Source organism: Amborella trichopoda, chromosome 1 (assembly GCF_054954075.1).
Source record: "Amborella trichopoda isolate Santa Cruz 75 chromosome 1, AtrichopodaSantaCruz75HAP2 v2.0, whole genome shotgun sequence".
NCBI classification, from domain to species: Eukaryota; Viridiplantae; Streptophyta; class Magnoliopsida; order Amborellales; family Amborellaceae; genus Amborella; species Amborella trichopoda.
This window is the reverse complement of record NC_142336.1, coordinates 51,651,996-51,673,773: the sequence shown is the minus strand read 5'-3', so window position 1 is coordinate 51,673,773 and position 21,778 is coordinate 51,651,996. Positions and strand designations below refer to the sequence as shown.

The window sequence follows — 21,778 nt, the reverse complement described above, 5'->3', positions numbered from 1 at the left end:
TAATGAAATTGAAAATAAGGTTTTATAAAGTACCGGTAAGATATCCATAAAATGAATAGAACTGTAGAGAGGATGTGAAAGAAAAAATATAATAGAACTAAGAATGAACAAATTCATGATAACTAAGAGATCACTCCAAAAAAATAGAAAAATAGAGAAAGTACACTTCAGCAAGCTGCAAACCTCAACAAGCAAACTTAGGGGGAGTTGCCAACTTAGAACAAGACCGGTTATAAACACCATTTAGATAAGTGGAAAGTTTAATAGAAAGACTCAAAAAGACATGAATAAAAAAAGTAAAAAGAGATTAATTGATTTAATGTTTAATTGAGAGTACGACCTGGACAGAGCAAAATTACCTCCTTGAAATTTGAGCCCCAGTAATACTTTTCTAATTAGGGTTTTACTGGAGTTAGTTAATTTGAGAATGGTCCAGAGGGAGCACATAATCCCTTCACAAATAAACAATAACAAGAGATTGTTAGTATTGTAAAAAGGGCGTTTGTTTCACCAATTGTTTTGTAAAATCAAAGTAGACCCACCAACCCAGAGTTTCTCTCACAATCCCAAGGAGCCAAAGGCCCACTCCTTCTATCCTCACCAGGAAACGAACATTCACCATTGACGTCACTCTGATGTCTTCTCTCTCTGAACCTCTCTCCATTTTTAACGTGCCACGCCATTGAAAAGCTTCAACTTTGTGAGCTGCAGACGTTGAAGACAGAGAAACTTTTTTTAGAGAGAGAAAGGGCGAAGAGAGAGAGAGAGAGAGACAGGCAAATAGGGAAAATCATAAATTCATAACAACTGGAATCAGAAGAAGAAAAAAGTAAAGCCTATTCTAAGGAAACCCATTAAGGATCCTCTGCTCCTGCCCCGTTTTTCACCCGTTTGCTGAATATTGACCAATTGTTCAAGAATTGGGTTTTAGATACAGCTAGAGAGACCAACGATTGTTTTTGATCCGTGGGAGTTTTCTCTTGTTTCCATCTCTACGATGACGGTTGTTGAAAATGCAGTAAATTCTGGTGATCAACGTGTTGGTGATAGCAAGTCTGAGTTTAATCGAGATATGAGAGAGCTTGTGGATTTGCTTTCTAAATTGAACCCATCTGCTGAAGAATTCTTCCCTTCTTCTGTTACTAATCGCCAGTACTCGAATGATCTCAATGATAATAATGAGGATTTGGGCAACGATGGTTCCATGAACCATAGACGGGTAAGATTTTGATCTAACAATTTATTATTATTTTTAATAACATTTTGGTTTGTTATTCGGTTTTTATTATGAGTTTTTTTATGGGAAATGCGTGAGAAATGGATTTTGGTTTTTTATTTATTATTTTTAATAACATTTTGGTTTGTTATTCGGTTCTTATGGGAAATGCGTGAGAAATGGGTTTTGATTTTGGAATTGGTTGGGGTTCTGGAGGAAGTTTCTACAAAAGAGAAGTTTATGATCAGCTTTGAGTCTTTGACAGTCTCCCATTTGGATTAGTTTTTAGTTTATTGTGGCGTTGTTTTGTTGATTTTTCTTTTCTAAATCTACTCTTTTGGAGGGCATTCTCTCTCACTCTCTCATTCACTCACCTACTCGATGGAGCTTGTTTTCTGAGATGGACTTTGGGTTTTGGGTTTTGATTTTAGTTTACTGGTCTCCCTTGTCTCTCTTGTGGCATTTCCAACCTCCAATTCATTTCCATGCTATTTTCCCTCTCCTGCATTTGAATCAAATCAATTATAGTTTTAGTTTCACTTTTCGTTTCTATTTACTTTTCATTTATATTTCGTTTAATTTTGAGCGAATTTTGTGCCTTTGTACAAGTATGAGGCGGTTAGTTGTAAACAATTTGAGTTTTATCAGAAAAATAAATAGTGAAGATAATCTCCCTGTCTCTCTAAAATGTAGGATATGTATTTACCCTGATAACTCTAGTTCGGCAAGTTTTACAAATAACTGGATGATGGGTTCCCTAAATGTGGAAAAGACCTACTGAAGGAACAATATCTTATTTATGTGTAGGGTTTTGAATATTGGGTCATGGTTTTCTTATTCCATCATTGATTTTACCAGAGGAAGAATATTTACAGTCAAGGGAGGAGGCGATTAAATGGTAGAGCTCTCAGAGCGCAAAGAGATGATAGCATCAGGAAGACTGTTTATGTGTCTGATATTGATCAGAATGTAAGCAAGCAAACTAATTCTCTTCAAATTGTCTAAAAGTTAATACTGTCAATTTTGGAATAAATGTTCTAATATTTTTCAGTAAGTAGTATATGTAATAATGGGGTTCTTTACTATGATAATTAGGTTACGGAGGAGCAACTTGCTGCCTTATTTATCAATTGTGGACAGGTTGTTATCTCTTTTTTCTCACTTATCTCCTCAAGATAAATCATAGGAAAACTGGATACCACAATATATTTGCAGAATTTCATGTATAAGTTATGGGGATAGATATGATGTTTGTTATTTTTTTATCTCTGACTTTAACATGCCATATGTAGTTCATGACATCCAATAGTATGTAGTGGGGCAAACCATTTTAAGTGAATTACATATTCATTAGAGATTAGGTCATAGTGGAGATGATCAGTTTGGTTTTCTTTGTCAAACATCTATAAACTTGCTGATTAATCCTGATCTTTCAAGAAATATGTTGATTCTCACTTTGAGATGCACCGATTTTTTAAGTTTTTCATTTGTCATGTGATTGCGTGGTGCCTATGCCATGTTGTTCAATCATTTTGTCCAGAGCGTGCTTGAATTTTGTCATACATTATAATAATTTAAGGGCCATGAGACATCAATGAAGTTGATTTTTTTAAATTGACTGGTCCGTACAGAAAAGCATGAAAACCCTGGCTATATATTGCTGGAATGTAGGTCTTGGGGTGTTTATACAATTTTTGACTTTGTACTTAAAGTATTCTTATTTTGCCTTTCTCTAAATGGAACTCAGTGCACTTTGACAATGCACATTGCCCAGCTTGTGTATGGGAATCATCTCAACAACATTATGTGGAGATTTTTATCCCAAAGCGGCTATCTTTTATGCTATTTTTCTTCATCTTTATTGACTAAAAGTTAGCTTAGTTTTGGTCATTTTTGCACACTAAGACTTCATAGAGGGATTGGGTATTTGATGGTTGGAAACTGTTTTTTTTCTTTTTTGATGAGTCGGTTATGGGAGACTTGGCAGCATATTTTTTTATTTTTTATTTCCTTGGAGTTCCCAAACAGTGCACTTAGTTTTCCTGTGCATATGTAAAGATTCTTTTTTGTTGTGGAGTGGTTCTGGACAGGGTGGAGGAAAATTAGCCAAGGTTTGATATCTGCCACCTGACCACCTCTATATTGATTAATAAGGAGGAAGGAGTACGTAGTGAGATACTGGTTACTACCATTATATCAGGCTGCTACTCCCATTACATCTTTATTTCTACTAATGTGCTCTTCATTTGGCACCATTACCTTGGTCATTGGTTTAGTCATGTAACAAGTGGTTTCCATCTTCAAAGCTGTACATTCTTATAATGGATTGTGTCCCAGTTCAAATGCTTGCTAAATACTGGTTTTCTTGTTTTGCATATCTGTTGGTGACAGAACACTAGATATGTGGCTTTGATTTCTCAAAACATCTTGGATAGCTTAGAATATAACTTAATGTGGATATTGAATTGAAGTGTTGAACTTGAAATTCATTTTTATTCTCACATGCCTTAAGGGGCATGTTGGCAAAACATGCCATTTTCTGCTAGACATTGTCCAACTGTGACAAAATGGGCTTGGCTGTGTAAAAGAAAGTGCACATTCTTGATATTGTGCATGCATTTATGTTAGAGTGGAAGTACGAAAGATAAAGTGTTGGTAAGGACACCTTTTGAGGAGTGAAAAAAGTTTTAGGAGTGTGAGTTTCTGAGTTATGAAGTGGTACTAGAGCAAGAATCTGAGTTTGATACTGTTATTGAATACCCAAGTTGTAGGCATCATGTATTAAAAGTTAATAGTCTAGAGACTATGAATTAAGAAGAAAATTATATTAAATGTGGCTTAGAGATCCTCATGGCCATTGTTAATGTCAAGAAGTTTGGTTTCCATTATGTGACATTGCTTGAAATTGTTTGTATTAGCCGCACCCTTTTGGTGAGGTTGTGAAGAACTAAGTTTTGATGTATGATTATGTATTATTTTTTAAAAATCGCATATTGATGGTTTCTCTGTATTCTTTTGTATTATTTTTGAATAAATTGAACATTCACATGGAACACGCATTCTCTTTCTACCAGAAATCCATGTTTCAGATTGAACTAAATAGAGCGGTTGAAGACTTTTATAAGTGAATCTGCGGTGCACTGAATATGCACCAGTGAAAGCTAAGCAGGCACATAAATATCTGATTAAACAAATTATTTTTCTTAGATAAGAAAATTAACAAAAAGGAAAAGCAACCATCTTGGCTTTTATAATCAATTGAAAACATGAAGGCCAGTGCAATTAGCAAATAAAATTAGTATAAAAAAGGAGTTACAATCAATGAATAAAATAACTAGGAGGTAGCAATTGTTCAAAATAGTTGAATACGGTAACTTAGTCTATTATGCCATGGTGTCCATATTGGTGTACACTTTTTTTCCCTCACAACCATTAGAAGGATTCATTTGGCAGTTACTATTGGCAAATCATCTAATAGAAACCATGTTAATAATCCATGATGGTTTTTCTTTATTAGAGAGAAGTGTTTTTGGCAGAAATTGAATTCTAAGTAAGTATATTATGTTGGCGTTTGTGGCCTTCAAAGCTTGTTTGAGCATGTAATATAGTAAATATAGTGAAATGTGCGATTCAGTGGGAGTGCATATTTGATTAACCCAGGGTTAGGCAGTTTATGGCCTGGGTCAATGTCCAAAACTTTTTTCCCTTGGGCATAGGGACTACTGTTGAGGGTTTTAGGAGGGTCATTTCTTGTTGAGGTTGGAGAGATGCCTAGGAATGGTTTGTAGGTTAGGAGAGCTTCGTGGTCTCATGATGTGTGGTTGTAGGCTTGTGAGAGCGAAGGCCAAATACATCAACAAATTTCCACACGGTATGTACATATAATAATGACATTCTGGGACGAAACCCTCTAGAGGGATACATGTGCATATGTATAGAGTGAGTCCCCCTTAGACTATAGTGATAAGTGCATGGAACTTGTTCTTAGAGGAAAACTTGTAATCCATATACTAGAACCATGGTTCCACATTTTTATTGGCTAGCCCCTATGCATGACTGTGGGTCAGGTCTTGTTGGGTTGGGTTGGTTTAAGAAGATAGTTGTGGATTACAGTTTCTAGCAGGGGTGGAGTGCCTTGATAGTCACTTTTCTTAGCCCATTGGTACCAATCCAGTTATAAAGTTATTTTTGAGTGTTTTAGAATTTTTTTAAGAACTTCAGATATATTATATTCATCTTTATTTATGTTAATGTATTTTTAAATATTTACAGAATTTTAATAAAATTCTTTTATGACTTAAGCCCTTTGAAAGGATAGTAATGAAAATTTGAATTTAGTAGAGGCATGGTGGGACCCATGTTTTTTGTTTTTTTTTTTTTTTTTTGGAGGGGGGGGGGTCCACATGGATCACACCCCCCACTTAGTGGGACAACCCACATATTTCCCAGCAAGTTGGGAGATCTAGTGGGGAATCTTGCAAGATTTGGAAAATACTTAGAAAAGAATTTGTGAGAATATTTTGTGGAAGAAGAGAATATTGTGTGTTTTGAGAAATATTCTTATTGCTTTGAAAATTGGCAAAGACTCTTCGACTTTGAATTTCTACTAGGTCTATGTGAGAGAAGAAATTCTAGTCAAAGTAGAAGATGAGTTTTGGCTGGTCTTATGCTAGATTGACTAGAAGAGGATATGGGTCAAAGATTTAGGGGATGAGGTTTTTAGATTCCTTCCTAAATCATGATGGCTGATTTGAGGGATGGATGACTCTAACTTGTTTATCTCTCACCTCACATATTATTAGAAAATCTTGTGGTCAAATTGGATCCTAATCTAAGTGGAATACCCTAGGACCATTAAGGCTTATATAAGGAGTCCCCTCATTCTCTTCACCCTTGTTTCTTAGACTTCTCTCTCTCACCTCCACTCAATCTCTCTCTCTCTCTCTTCTCTCCATAGAGATCTAGGCCCTAATGTTGTTTAGGGGAGGTGGAAGTTTTTGAAAAGGGTCTAAAGGAATACTAAGTAGTACCCCATGCTCTCAACCACATAGTTTTGTGATAGGGTGTTCCAGAGGTGCTTCTAAGTTCAGTTGATTTTAAAGGACCTAAGGATCAAGTGTGCTATCATTTAGTAATTGTGTGTGGGGCGTGCCAAGTCCTAAGGTGGCAACCCTAGATGTTTTCCTAGCTTCGTTTATTGATTTTATTTTCAGTTTTTATTTATAATAGTTTAGAAGTCGTGTCCTTATTGTATTAGGATTCCTATTTGAATTAGGATTCTTACTTGGACTAGGACTCTTAATGAGATTAAAATTCCTAATTGTATTTGAATTCATATTGTGAGTTTGAATTCAATTTTTGAATAAAAGTTTTATTTGGTAGTAAGAGTTAAATATCCTAGATTAGTGGATTTATTTCTGCATTGTATTTTGGCAATTGTAAGTAAAAATCCAATTACTAACAAAGGGAGGAAATTTTTTTGAATTTATATTTCGGAATTCTACATAGCCACACCTTTTATTAGCATTAAAGCAGGTCTTTTTTTGTGCCATAGTTTTGGAATTTTTGTATTTCTTAAATCAAGAACATGGCAACCAAAGGCTTAATGGCAGAACCTTTGAGACTGATTGGTTCGATGGAAAGAACTATGCAAATTAGAAAAGAAGATAGACTATGTCCTCTTTGAGGAAGGGCTCAGTGAGCTACTCATAGAGAACCTCCCACTTGAACCGAGAGGTAGTGCTTATGAGAGGCAACCAATTAGGGATGCTTAGCATAGAAATACCCTGGCTAAGCATCTCTTGTTAATAGCTATGGATGACTTCCATGCTCTTGAGTACAAAACCCTAAAGACTGCAAAGCAGATTCATCATAAGCTTGAGAGGATGATGCCATTCCTTTCTTCACTAGAAAGATACTTGCTATGAAGCGGTACTCAGTCTTAAAAATGATTGGCTGAGCAATCTAGACTTTCAGAGCACATGGCCAAGAGCTTGAGGCAGCACAAGTAAATCCCGACAAGAATATCCAAGTGTGCCACCTGCACAACACTTTACCAAGTTCATGGGAAGCCTCACCTCAACCCTCACTGCATAGGAGAACATGCCAAAGTTAGATGAGATAATCACCAAGCTTAAAGCAGTAGAAGATAGAAAAATGTTGCATGATGCTCTACATTCTAGAGACTCCATGAATTTGGTAAACCTGAAACCCAACTTTGGTTCATTCAAGAAAAAGAAGGAAAAGTGCATGAACAAGAATAAGAGAGATGAAATCATAAGGAAGATAATGGACTTAAAAAAAAGAAGGTATTAAAGAATACCAAGTGTTATAATTGCAATAAGTATGGGCACATAGAAAAATATTGCAAGGCACTAAACAATACTAATCCTGGGGGTGGTATTTTGACTCGGGGTCCATTGCTCACGTGTCTAACAACACCAAGGATGGTTTTTGAAAATTTAAGCCTGTAGCCACATGGAACCAACATATCTTCCTGGGTGGAAATCAAAAGATAAATTTTTTGGGTATTGGTGATTATATCCTTCAGCTAGAGAATGGAAAGAGCATGGTCCTAAAGCAAACTCTTTATACTCTAGACCATAATTAGCAAGTCACTGTTTAAAATGTGAATTTTTCAAAAAAATGGTGTTTTTCTTGTGATACAGTTTAAGTTAGGCGTCTCTTCGGATTATCCGCCTGGGAGAAAAGCAGCTTTCAAGCAGAGGCAAAGGCGGAGTCAGAAGGAACGAGTGAAGTTGACCCGGCCAAAATGTCGAAAAAATTGCTTTATTTTGATAAAAACGTTAAAAATGCGTTTTTATGGATTTTTCAAAAAGTTGGTTAAAAAAAGACCTTACCTTTTCCATTTATTGCATCCAAATTCATTTTTTTTTGAAAGTTATATATCTTTATTCCTTCTATTCCAAAGAAAAATGTTTTTAAAAGACTTTCCTATTTTTGTGCATCCAATTTCAATATTTTGGAACTTGCCTTCTTTATCCCTTCTATTTTGAGTGTTTTTGGATAAACACATTCTAAAAGACTTTCAAATCCAATTCAAATTTTTTTGACTTTTTATCTTTATCCATTCTGAAAAATCTTATTCTCCAAAGGGAATTGAATCCAACACTTTATGAAAAATTACATTCCCTAGAAAAAAATTTGTTATCTCCAAAACCAAAAAAACACCATCACAAAGAAGAGGATGATGGGCGAGATTATCGTTAGGGAGCAATAGCTTCCTTATAGAGGAGAGTGATTCATGGTCACGAAAAGGTCGATGCAACAGGTCTTGTTTTTTTACCATCTTTTTCCTCTAATTTTAGCCTCCATTTCAATTCTTAATTCTTTTTTTTTACTACCATTTTCTCTAATTTTAGGAGCCATTTCAATTCTTAATTCTATTTGTCTTGGCTTATACATTATTTGATTTTCTCTTACAATCATTTTATCCTAGATTTGAAGTTTTTATCTAGCAAGAATTCACCTTTCTATTAACTCTGATGACTCTATCATGCCTTATAATTTTTAATGTCGCTTTTCATGTGTTTAAATTTGGATCTAGTGACTCGGTTATGCCTAATGGATTTTATTTTTTTTATACTTATTTTGCATTTAAGTTTTGATTATGGGATGAGACATCTAAATTAATTGACTTAATTAAATTAGTTTAGTAAATTTTTCATGGATGCATTACTTATTGATGGTTACTGCAAATTATTTATTTTTAAATTCTTTTTGATCCCAATCCATTATATTGATGATGTTTTTATTTACAGTATTTTTGCCGATCCGTATTTTTTGCCCAAAATTTTCTATCCGACTTGTTGGACCAACACCAATTATCTTGATTTTGTGGTGAGCCTGTATATTGTTATTCCCTGACTTGCTAAATATGTTCCAAACATGAGAAAGAGTTAGGTTTTGGTCTCTAGGTTGGCTAAGGTAGGATATACCTCCATATTTATTGGCAATAAGGTGGAAGTAAAATTGGGTAAAGAAATAGTCATTAATGATCTTTTTGTAAATGGTTTCTTTTCAATTGCAATAAACGAATTCTATTGGTATGTCTTGTGTTATGGTGATGTTGATAATGCATACATATGACATTATGAGATTGGGGAATTACAAGAGAATGGAAAGATTAAAGAGAGAGGGATTATTGAAAAACCAAAATGATGATTTAAGCAAAGTATGCGAATCTTGTGTTCAACGAAAGCTAGTTAAGAAACCTTTTGTGAAAAAGTTTAGAGAGCTGCTAGTATTTTAAAAATGTTGTCCATAGTGATATTTATGGACCTATGAATGTGGCTACTAAGGGCAGCAAGAGGTACTTTATCCCTTTTACAAATGACCACTTTTGTTTTGGCTATGTATACCTATTGAGTGAAAAGTTAGAAGCCTTAGACCATTTCATAGAGTATAAAGCAGAGGTAGAAACATAAACAAATAATAAAATTAAGGTCCTTAGAACTGATAGAAGAAGTCTTCCTTAATGTTATTTAAGAAGTTTTGCACTGAGCATGGTATTGTATACTATGCCATACACTACTCAACAAAATGGGGCATCCGGGAGATAGAATAAGATCCTGGTAGAAATGGTGAGGAGCATGATGGGATATGCCAAGCTCTAGTAACAATTTTAACTGCCGGTTACATCCTTAACTGGACTTTTACGAAAGCTGTCTTACTAACAACTCATGAGATTTTCACTGGTCGTGCTCCATCCCTTGACCACCTAAGAGTGTGACAATGCTCACTTGATATCATAATACTACCCAAAATAGAATAACATTAGAACCTGAAACAGTTAAGTGCATCTTCATATGCTACCGACATCATGGTAAGGGGTACTGATTTTATAACTCTATCAGGGGCTATTCTAGAGAGTAAGGATGCCCACTTCCTTGAGGATGAGTTCCTTGAGGGGCGTGCCACTTAAAGTAAGCTGATATCTATGAAATAGTGTGTGACATATGTGAGAACTGAGATCCAAAACCACCTCATCCTAGGGGAAGTAACTGTATTAGGAGAAGACCTGAATTCTTCACCTTCCTTGGAGAGTATTATGAGCGGATTGACAAAGAATCCCTACATGGACCTTGTTCCTATCATGAAACCATAACCTGACTAAACAAGAATCAATGGAAAGAAGTAATGATTGATGAACTGAACTCCAACAAACAGGGGACCTAGTCACCCTACCTCATGATAGAAAACCTATAGGCTATAAATGGATCTTTAAGAAATAGCTGATTTTGGAAGAAAAGCTAGAAAAGTACGAAGCCAGATTAGTAGCCAAGAGTATGATGAGACCTTCTGCCCTGTAGCTAAATTTCCTCTCCATTAGGATTCTTATAGCTATAGTGACCCATTTCAACTTTGAACTCCACTAGATGGATGTAAAAACAACCTTTTTATGTGAGGAGTTACATAAGAAATTTATATGAAACAACCAGAGGGCTTCATAGAGAAGGGACAAAAAAACTTAGTGTGTAAACTTAAGAAGCCTCTTTATGGCTTAAAGCAAGCATCAAGACAGTATTACATAACGTTTCATGAGACGTTGTCTAAAAGCTGGTTTTTTGCCCAAGTAGGAGGATTATTGCATATATGTCAAGGTTAGTGGGAGTCATGCTGTATTCATCTCCCTGTATGTGGATGACATGCTAATTGCGGTTGTTCAATGACTTCCATTTTGGAAACAAAAGCTTTCTTGTCACCACATTTTGATATGAAAGATCTTGGAGATGCTTCATATGTTGCGGGAATCAAGATCACGAGAAATAAAAGTGAGAGAACCATTCAGTTAGCTCAAGAGATATATTGCAGGAAAATACTAGATTGATTTGAGATGGAAAATCGTAGGCCCATATTAACCCCTATTGATAAGAAGACCAAGTTAAGGTTAGCCATGTGTTCCACAACGACAGACGAAAAAAAGGCCATGCAAAGAATCCAATGCAGAAGTGCAGTTGGGTCATTGATGCATGCCATGTTAGGGACGAGATCAGACTTCTTATTTGCCATGAGTACAAGAAATCTAGACACACAACGAGATCTGAGAAGGGGAGATCGAGATCACTTATCTCCAGATAGAGGCTATGTTAGCAAATCCTTTGACTAAATGATAGTGGAAAATGCGTTTGCTAAGCATGTACATGGAATGGGCTTGAAAGAGAGTATGAGGGAGTAATTGTACTGCCTTTAAAGGCCAAGTGGGAGATGTTGGGTTTTGTGGCCTTTAAAGCATGTGAGAGCGTGTAAATATAATAAATATATTGAATTATGCATTTCTAGGGGAGTTGTATGTTGTTTGACTTACCTAGGATTACGTGGTCTACAATTCAGGTCATGTTCAAAACCCTTTTTCTTTGAGCATAGACACTACTGTTAAGGGTTTCAGGACGATCATCCCTTATTGAGGTTGGAGAGATGCTCAGGGACCACGAGATCTTCGTGGTCTCTGTGTGTGGTTGTAAAGTCTGTAAGAGCGAGGGCCAAAATCCTCAACAAACTTATGCACGATATGTACATAGGACAACTGCATTCTGGAAAGCAACCTTGTAAAGGGATATGTATACATGTGCATAGAGAAAATCGCCCTTGTACTACAGTGATATGTGCATGTAACTTGTTCTTGGTGGGGTACTTGTAATTCACATACTAGGACCATGGTTCCATATTTTTACTGGCTAGCCCCTATGAGTAACTGTGGGTCATGGGTTTCTAGCATGGGTGGAGTGCCCTGACTATCACTTTTCTTATTCGATTCGTATTAATTCACTTCTAGAGTTATTTTTGAATATTTTAGAATTTTTAAGAACTTCAGAAATATTGTTTTCATCTTTATGTGATTTTTAAATATTTTTTCAGAATTTTAATAAATTATTTTATGGCTTTAATCCCTTTGAAAGGGTAGTAATGTAATATATGAATTTATTAGGGGAATGATGGGACGCACGTTGGAGGGGGGGTCCGCATGGAGTGGAAGTGGGGCCCACTTATTTCCCAATAAGTTGGGAGATATGGTGGGGGATCCAATATGATTTGGAAAAGTTTTTGTTGGAATATTTTGTGGAAGGAGAGAATATTTTATGTTTTATGTCTTTGAAAATTGACCAAGACTCATAGACGTTGAATTTCTATTGTCTTTTTCAGGGAAAAGAAATTTTAGTCAAAATAGATGAGTTTGACTGGTTTTATCCAAGATTGACTAGAAGTGGATATGGGTTCAAAGATTTAGTGGATAACGTTCCTAGATTCCTTTTTAAATCATAAGGCTGATTTTAGAAATGGATGACTCTTATTTGTTTCTCTCTTACCTCCAAGATTATCAAGAAATCTTTTGGTCAAAATGAATTATGATCTAAGTGGAATACCCTAAGACCATTAAGGCCTATATAAGGAGGAGTCCTCTCCTTGTTCTTTTCATCCTTGTTTCCAAACCTCTCTCTCTCTCTCCTCCACTCCACCTCTCTCTCTCTCCCCCTCTTAGGTGGCATGCCCCCCTATAGAGACCTAGGGGTGGCATGCACCACCTAGGATATAGAGAGGGGGCATGCTCAACCCTAATTTTGGTTAGGGGAGTTTTCACAGTGGCGTGCCCCAAAGTTTTGGAAAAGGGTCTAAAGAAACCCTAATTGCAGTAGCCTATGCTTTTAGTCCAACAGTTTTGTGATAGGGTATTCCATAGGTACTTCCCAATTCAGCAGCATGACCTAAGAATCAAGTGCTCCATCAGTTTGTAAATGAGCAGGGGATGTACTAAGTCTTAAAGGGGTAACCTTAAGCGAAGGTTTAGTAAGTCTTCCCAGTTTTGTTTATTAATTTTATTCTTGGTTCTTGATTCATACTTGTTTAGAAAATCCTATTTGTATTAGGAGTCCTATTTGTATTAGGATTTCGACTTGGACTAGGACTCCTACTTAGATTAAGTTCTTAATTTTATTAAAATTCATATTGTAGTTTGAATTAAGTTTTTGAATTTGAATTCAGTTCTTGAATAAAAATTTTATTTGGCAGTAAGAGTTAAAGATTCTAGATTGTAGTAAGTTAAGTTTTGCATTATATTGTGGCAATTGTAAGTAGAAATTCTAGTTATCAATATAAGGCAGAAAACTTTTTGAATTTTTACTTTGGAATTCTACACAACCACACCTTTCATATTAATTAGAATTTGAGATCCCTGGATAGACCGTGTTAACGTAACATTATGAAGATGCCTTACTGTAGAGAACTGTTTTTGGAAGAAGACTCAAACCAACAAACTAATCCAGAGTTGAGATGCATCAGCAACTGAATATGTGTGGATTTAGCTGTATAATATGATGATAAGAATTACAGTTGCCTTCCATATGGTTGGATGTGTCAGATGGTGCTGTTACCCTCTTTGGCTATTTCGGGACATTATTTTCCATTTTTCATATGATTGTGATTTTTATGTCTTTTCTTATGACAGTTTATTTTCTTGATAGTTTATATGATAGTTTATTTTCTTGACAGCTTCTTTCTCTGTTAGTAGTTTATTAGAATGTTATTAGTTAGCTAGGGTGCTTGCTGGAACCATTCTTTTGAGATTGTTCCAACTTCCAACTGGTTGAACTGTCGAATGATCTTGGAAATGCAAATATTCTAAGCAACACCAAAATTTATGCATGGGGTAAGCGATGTTCCAGCCAGAGATATTGAATTTTTGAGAGCCACAGTCACCAATCACTAAACCTTTGCCAGTCTACCATTTTTTCGGGTTTCAAAGTATATATTTAGCTTCTAATGCAAGAGGTTTCACTTGTGTTCCATCTATAACATTTTCAGGAACTTCCCAACAACATGCTTCAAAGTATGATTTCTAATGCCAGGATATGGTTACTCATATATGATCAGCGTTCCATGGTTTTACTGTTTATTTATGTCTTAAATATCAGAATGTGTGTGGGTGTTTTGGCATCATGGATAGTGAAACACTTGAAATGAAGGTATATCATCCCTGTAAACAAAAAGAAAGGATGGAAAGTAAACTCTAAGAATCATGTATAAAACTCATTGTTGGCGCGTATTCTTGATGCATCTTATGCGAATAAAAGAGGACGCAGCTGCAACCATAGCCCACAAGCGCGAGATATGCTTAGGGACTACGGAAGCTTGCACGGAATACGCTCAATTTTGAAGAGCCACTGCAAGGGCATCATCTCGTCCTCAAAAGGTGTACAAGAGTGGCCTTTGACATCCCAAAGTCCTTCCCTAAGTTTCGCCCCGAGCAGGTGAAGGGGCGAAGAGACAAGAAGAAGATACAGTTTGGAGTATAGAGCGCATTCAAGGTGCACCATAGCAAAACTTCCTGAAGGTGATATCATATAGTCTCCAGACCACCACAAATGGCTTCAGAAGGCCGAAAAACCCATGACTAGCAAGTTTCATGCCAAACGGGCCTTTCTAGGTCTAGTTTTCCTAAAATGGGTTGGCCATTTATTAATCAAAAGTCTTTGGGGTACTTAAGCCGTGTGCCTAGTACCTTTTCCCCATGTAGCCGGTATTGCCTCTTAGGGGAGGTGATGCTGAAGGGCCATAGCATTTTTTGAGTGGTCATCTCACCCCTTAATATACCTATCCTACCTAGCCTAGCACACCTAGCATGACTAGCCTAGCCTACCTAACCTAGCCTGGCCTAACCTAGTCTAGACCAACCTAGCCCAACCTAGCCTAACCTAGCCAAACCTAGTCTAGACCAACCTAGACCAACCTAGCCCAACCTAGCCTATCCTAGTCTAGACCAACCTAGCCCAACCTAGCCTAACCAAATCTAGACCAACATAGCCCAATCTCGTTTAACCTAGACCAACCTAGCCCAACCTAGCGTAGTCTAGCCTTAACCTAGTCTAGACCAACCTAGCCTAACCTCGTCTAACCTTGTCTAGACCAACCCAGACTAGCCTCGTCTAACCCACACTAGCCATGCCCACCTAACCCATTGTGAGCCAACCTGACCCAAACCCCGAACCACACCAAGCCTAGTTCAAACCTAGCTTAGTTTATCCTACCTCACACCCAACCAAGCCTACATCCGGACTTTTCCAAACTGAAGAGACAAGCCTAAGGGTCTATATGACTTGGACCATACGTATGTACATAGCTCCCAAGGGAGCACTGGGCCAAGGATTGCGAAGGGGTTGAGTCCAAGCTGCGTCGACTAACGACCGGGGGGCTTTTCGCAGGCGTGTCAGAGCGCCGGCATCTAAGAGGGCAACTTGCCCGGGTGCATTCTTCTCGAGGCAAGCCTTACCTCGTTCCTTTCTTTTGTTGGTTCGAACCGCTTACCGCACCGCCCACCCTTATCCTAGTGGGCACACACATCGGGACTTTGTCTTCGAATTGCCAAAGAGTCGCGTCCCGCTCCCAGCTAGCCTTACTCTCTGGTAGCCTTACCTTAGCGCTAAGAAGGGCTTCGCACCTCGACGACTACTCTTTCGGCCACCTCTTTCTCAAATTAAGTGGTCATGTTCGGCGGTGCCCTTGTTTAAGTATTCCTCGATTCATCACTTGGATCTGGATGATAGGGCTTAAGGCAACTGGCATGAAACACTGGATGGAGCCTAAACCTCGCAGGAAGTTTCAGTCTATATGCTGTGTGTTCACATGCGCATGCACCAAAGGGGGCGCGGCACACATTTCTCTTTTTCCAAAAAGAAGAATCACGGTTTTAAGGTTTTTAAATAAATCCAAGGCCGACCAACTGGTGACTCCACTGGGTAATCCATAGATCAAGGGAAAAAAATTATCTAGAATTCCTAGCTCTCCCACTTCCTAGAATTTGTTGGTGCGTTATTTTGCTCAACAAATCATCACACTAGTCATTTTAGAAGACTCTTTTTTTGATGTATGTTCTACAATCTTATAGAGGCATATATCAATGCTGAAAAACTCATGGCACACTCTAATCCAGCATTAAATTTCAACTATTGTCATCTTAATAACTAAAGGAAATAATTCTAGGGTTGAAGAGGACAAGTATATGCAAAATATTTACAAGAACATTTATGATGGAAGGAAATAACTACCAAGATCTTCAACTGGACTTATAATATGTGCATAAGAATTATGGGTGCTTTTCAGTTACAGAAATCTTTAGTTTCATAGAATTCAAAATCTTATTTTCTGATAGTGAGAAGCAAATCAGATTTCGAGTAGAAGTTGGTTCCTTGCGGTTGTCTCTCTAGACCAAAACACTGACAAATGTTTGAAACTCATTTTCGGTGGAAGATTCCGAGGGAATCTTGGGCCATCTGTGGTGGCTGTCTTGTTTAGAGAGACCCCTTGTGACACTCTTGGGCCTTGTGCACTCTTGGGACAGTGACTGCGGGTGCCCTGCATGGGGGCCTTTACCTTGACAAGGAGGGGCTGCATTGTTTTTCGTTTGATAGGAGGGTCCTTCCTCCCTCTCTCTCTCTCTCTCTCTCTCTCTCTCTCCCTCCCCCCCCCCCCCCCCCCCCCCCCGGCCCCCCTATTATATAGGTAAATGTGTGTGTGGGTAGGCTTACATAGGTAATATGTGTGTACTCACATTGACACATGCATGGACAAATATAGACATACATAATACATTGTTAACATTCATACACATTGTGGGAGTGTATGTGTGTATTAACACGCATACATAGTGTGTGTGTGTGCATGCGTGCGAGCATGTTTGTGAGTGTGCGTGTGTGTGTGTGTGTATGTGTGTTTGTTTTAACACACATACATAATGTGCCCATGTGATGCATTACCCATCAGAGCACAATGACTTGGTTGCTTTTCATGCAGGGATCCGAAAATTGATTTAATATGATCCATAAGTATTATTTTGCTATCTGAGCTACTGACTATCATGAGATCACATTGCAATCGCTATTGGACTCCCCATATTATGATCCTGGGCCTTCATTGTGGATATCAGGATTTCATTGTATACCTATGTGTGTGTGCACGCATGTCCATTTGTAAAGGCTGTAGGTAATAGACACTATGCAGGAATCTACGTACACCCTAATTCATTTTCTTTGTACTTCTTTATCCACATGCACGAATGCATGCTTCCAATGTTCGTGTACTGTGAATGCATGTCCACCCCATGCATTATGGATGCATGTGCACATCATGCATACATGAATATTTGCTTTAGCTCATACCTCCTCTCCCTCCTTTACAAGGAAAACTGAAGGGGCTCTGTGGACCCTCTCCCTATTGATGTAACTGCTCTTTTACAGTTTGAAAGGCAATATGGACATGAATCACTTAGTAGGTTTCTCTATGTCGCTTTGTATAGAGTATGGTTGTCCTGCAAAATACGGTGAGCAACTGTACTGTTCGTCAATAGTGAGTAATCCATAAAGAATAGTATACTGGTTGCTAAATGAGAATGTGCCAAGTTATTCAAAACTTGACATTAAAGATTTCTATCTTGTTTCATCTGGAATCAAACCCTTATGCTCTTAGATGGAATGTCTTATACGAGATTTTTATTATCTTGATTTTTGTTATCGATGGATTTACTTGAAGAAATTGACCTGGTTTCTCTTCTTAATTAGTCTCTGGTTGTGGGTTTTACATTTTAAATTCAAATACGCACCATTCACTTTTAAGAAGTTATAAATTTTTTGAAATTCTTTGATTGTTAAAGGACATTTTGTTGATAATTATTAATTTGGTTGCATTTTTTTTTTTTTTTTCATAATTGGATGTTGTAAGTGTTTGAGCATGTTTTTATGGGTTTGGCCAAGGGGTATGGACTCGTATTTGCATTACAAACCTGTTTTATTTAGGAGTCATATACTTAAGGCCATTTATCTTTGGTACAAGGAGGTCTCATTCACCTTTAGCCATCAGATGTCAAATCTGACCGCTTGGCGTGTGTCATGAAGTTCGAGAAATTTTCTTTTGAAATTTGAGCCTGGCCAATAGCACAACCCAGTTGCCCAATTTCAAATCTAAGCGCCAAGAATGATTGACCTCCTTGTACCAAAGGTAAAAGGTCCAATTGTATCATCATCATCATTATCAGATCCCTATCCCAATTATCTGGGGTCGACTATACGAATCCTATTCTACCATTCTTCTCTATCAAGGGAAAAGGTCTTATTCTATACTTTGGTTTAATTTGTGACGTGTTTTACTTTCTTGTTTGATGGTGAAAATGATCATGGGATTGGCTTTGATGCATGATTACATTATCTATGTGCTTGGAATGTGAATTTGAATACTTATGCATTTATGCACATATGCATGTGTCCTTGAATATGTGTATGTAATAGAGTTTGTTAGTGCTATTGCAAAATGTATTTTCTAAAGCTTTTACTCTGCTTTTACTGAAGGTAGTTGATTGTCGCGTATGCGGGGACCCAAATTCAGTTCTTCGGTTTGCATTTATAGAGTTCGCAACCGAGCGTAAGTTGGCTATAAAGACCTTGTCCTTCTGGCTTATTTCTGCAGTTATATATTGGATATTTTGTTTTGTGATATTTGGTTCATAAACTTTCAAAGAGAAGTGCTAAATATTGATCTTAACAGAAGGTGCAAAAGCAGCACTAAACCTTAATGGCACAATGCTGGGGTTTTATCCTGTCAGAGTTTTACCTTCAAAGACTGCTATATTGCCTGTGAACCCGACATTTCTACCAAGGGTATTTGTGTCATTTTATAAATTGTTTCTCTTCTCCTCAGAATTGATCATTCTGTGGTGGTTTTAGTGGGGAAATTAGAACACATACATCTTGTGCACGGTACATGATACACAACTGAAAATGGTGTATAATGGAGATGAACTGTAGTTTCCATGATGGTCATTCCTTGGGACTGTAGTTGATCTCCACTGTTTCACAGTGGTTGAATGGCTCAGCTGTGTATTATATACACCATGCACAATATATGTATGATATACTTCCCCTTCGTGGTAGTGTGTGTTCTATTGCAGAGGACTTAGTACTCAACTTTTGTTACAGTCTGAAGACGAGCGAGAAATGTGTGCGCGGACAGTTTATTGTACAAATATTGATAAGAAGGTATCTGATTAAAACCCCTTCCGATAGAATAACTCATTAAAAATCTAGTTTTATGCTGTTTATAAGCAGTTTCTGTATTTTATTCTCTGAAAATTGAACAAATATGCTGATTATGTTCAATTGGATGCAATTGCAGGTTTCTCAAGCAGATGTCAAAAATTTCTTTGAAATGCTGTGTGGTCAGGTCAGTTATCATCTTTGGATTTGGTACATGGAAAGTAATACCGTAACCGAAATGAGTATGCTATATTTCAATGGGCATCTGTGATTTGTTCCTGATGACTAAAAGTAGGGATTAACTAGAGTGGGGCCCACCCCAAAGTTGATCCAGGTACAGTTAATATCCACCAACCATCACTGGGAATGAATAATAGTTGTCCCATTGGAGTGTAATATTATACTCCATTGGTTTATGGTACTTTTCATTTTCTATATCTTCGAACAATTTTTCACAAAATTTTTATAGATCGGTAACTAATAAAATGCGGTGGCCTATATTTGAATGCAGGTCTCAAGGCTGAGGCTCTTAGGGGATCATGTACATTCAACACGTATTGCATTTGTTGAGTTTGCAATGGTATGCAGTTTATACAGTGTTGCCATGGTTGATAACTCTCCTATTGAAGTCTGTAGAAGCAATTTTTACTGGAAAAGATATGGGATAATTCCTGGTACCCCTGCATATGATATTCATGTCTCCAAGAAATCTCAACTCCAAGCAGGCACCTATGCCTGTCAAGTTTTTTCCTTCTTACCAATCTGGTTCACTAGTATGGTACCAAAAATAGGAAACTGAGGGTTTTTTTTGTAGTCCAAACATCTGATAGTCGAGGGTAGAAGGATAAAATGCATCAATGACTGGTTTATCTCAGTTAAGTGTGTAAAGCCTTGGACCACAGTTTTTCTTGAAAAAATTTGGTCTGTTAATTCAGGTAACAACATTGGGGAGCACAGTATGATAAGAAAAAAAAAAGGTTCTGTACTGGATGCCTGCTTATATTTATATGTTTCTAGGGTTCCTGCATATAGCATGCATATGTCCTTGGCATTGGCTCGTATAAGTTTTTCCTGGTTTCTGTCATCGATGTTGATTGACCTTGGCCACCAAGTTTCTCCTAGCTTCTTCTGCCTGCCAACCTGTGTAGCATATGCATTGGCAAACAAGAGAAAACGATGTAATTGTAATCAAACCGAAGGTTGAATAAGAAAGTGTTCAATTTGTTGTTTCCCTTTTAGTGGTTCAATCTAGCGCACATTGCTGCCTTCCTTGCCAATTTTTTCTGTACTATCGCTGGTTTGACTGTTGGTTCTATAACTCATTTTAGCTATTCCAGCATTGTTGCAATCCTGTTTCACCAGCTCAATTGCCTGTCATTTTTTTTCAGAGTTTAGTTGAATAATGTCCAAGTTAAGTTTCTCTCTGAGCACCAGCCAAACTGTGTGAGCTTGTCATGGTCTTAGAAATGTTGATGGAAACAGCTAATCAAGTGGATTTTTTTTTCTGAATAAGTCAAGTTAATTAATGAATTGAATTACTTAAGAAGTATTTTTTGCATATTGATCTATAAACGTCATAAATGTCTTCTGTCATTTAAATTTATTTTTTCTGTTTTGATAATGACAACTGTCTACATGTCAGTAACATGATTTTAGATGAAATCTATTATTGCATTTTTATCTAGTTTCTCTATGTGATGTTCTCTTTTGAAGAACTGTGGACATATATATATATATATATATATATATATATATATATATATATATATATATATATATATATATATTTTATATTTCTAGTTTTTGGAGGAATTGGTGCATCCTATCATGGATATGTCAGAATTAGAAAGGATTTATGTGAATATTACAAAATGCTTCAAGATTTTCAATACATATGTGCTGATTGCTTGGAGGCTATGGGAACAATTCCTAGAGTAAATACGATTTTCTATTATTATTTCCATAGCATCCTGTTATTAAGACAATTTCTGTTTCTGGACTCTGTGTATGTGCTTCTGTGAAAGTCTTCCATACTTGAGTTGTATACTACTTTTACACCAATGTAGGTCTCCACATTCCATTCTTAATGCTGGACGGTAGAGATGCACTCTTCCTCTGTCATGGGATGCTCGAGTGGAGGAATGGTTCATCTCCACTGTTTTTCATTGAGACATGATGGTGGTATATATCTGTAGCATGGTATATAATCCCATTTATATATATATGCTCTTGGTGAACATGCGACCTTATCCAATGTCTTTCTGAATTAAGAATGAAACTTGTCTCCAATGAGCACATCAGTGGGATCATCTTCAATAATAGAAACAATGTCGATTAAATAATCATGGAATGATTTTTATAGATCTGTTGAACTCTGCGAAAAATTCTCTAGAAGCTCTTGCCCTTTTAGATCAGAATTGCCTTGAACAAAGAAAGCACTCTCAATTATCCCAGGGCTTCTTATGTCCTTGTTCCATATGACAGAAGGACTGGCTTTATTGGTTTGAAAAAATCGAGAGAGAGTTCT

The 21,778-nt window shown here is 37.0% G+C and overlaps 1 protein-coding gene across 2 annotated transcripts in view; it reads left to right on the top strand.

Moving 5' to 3' along the window:
* The first annotated feature begins 704 nt into the window (after positions 1–704).
* The window catches only part of LOC18434913 (polyadenylate-binding protein-interacting protein 9), a 32,126-nt gene continuing 11,052 nt past the window's right edge, over positions 705–21,778 (top strand). The window contains exons 1-8 of one of the 2 annotated variants that reach the window (XM_006844974.4): positions 705–1,219; positions 2,075–2,185; positions 2,312–2,356; positions 18,568–18,640; positions 18,764–18,876; positions 19,195–19,254; positions 19,391–19,438; positions 19,763–19,831. In XM_006844974.4, the coding sequence (XP_006845037.1) occupies positions 998–1,219; positions 2,075–2,185; positions 2,312–2,356; positions 18,568–18,640; positions 18,764–18,876; positions 19,195–19,254; positions 19,391–19,438; positions 19,763–19,831 (741 nt within the window). In that variant the 5' untranslated portion in view covers positions 705–997. Of the gene's footprint in view, positions 1,220–2,074; positions 2,186–2,311; positions 2,357–13,001; positions 13,022–18,567; positions 18,641–18,763; positions 18,877–19,194; positions 19,255–19,390; positions 19,439–19,762; positions 19,832–21,778 lie in introns of those variants that run through there. The other variant, XM_088872442.1, reaches the window with a different exon arrangement.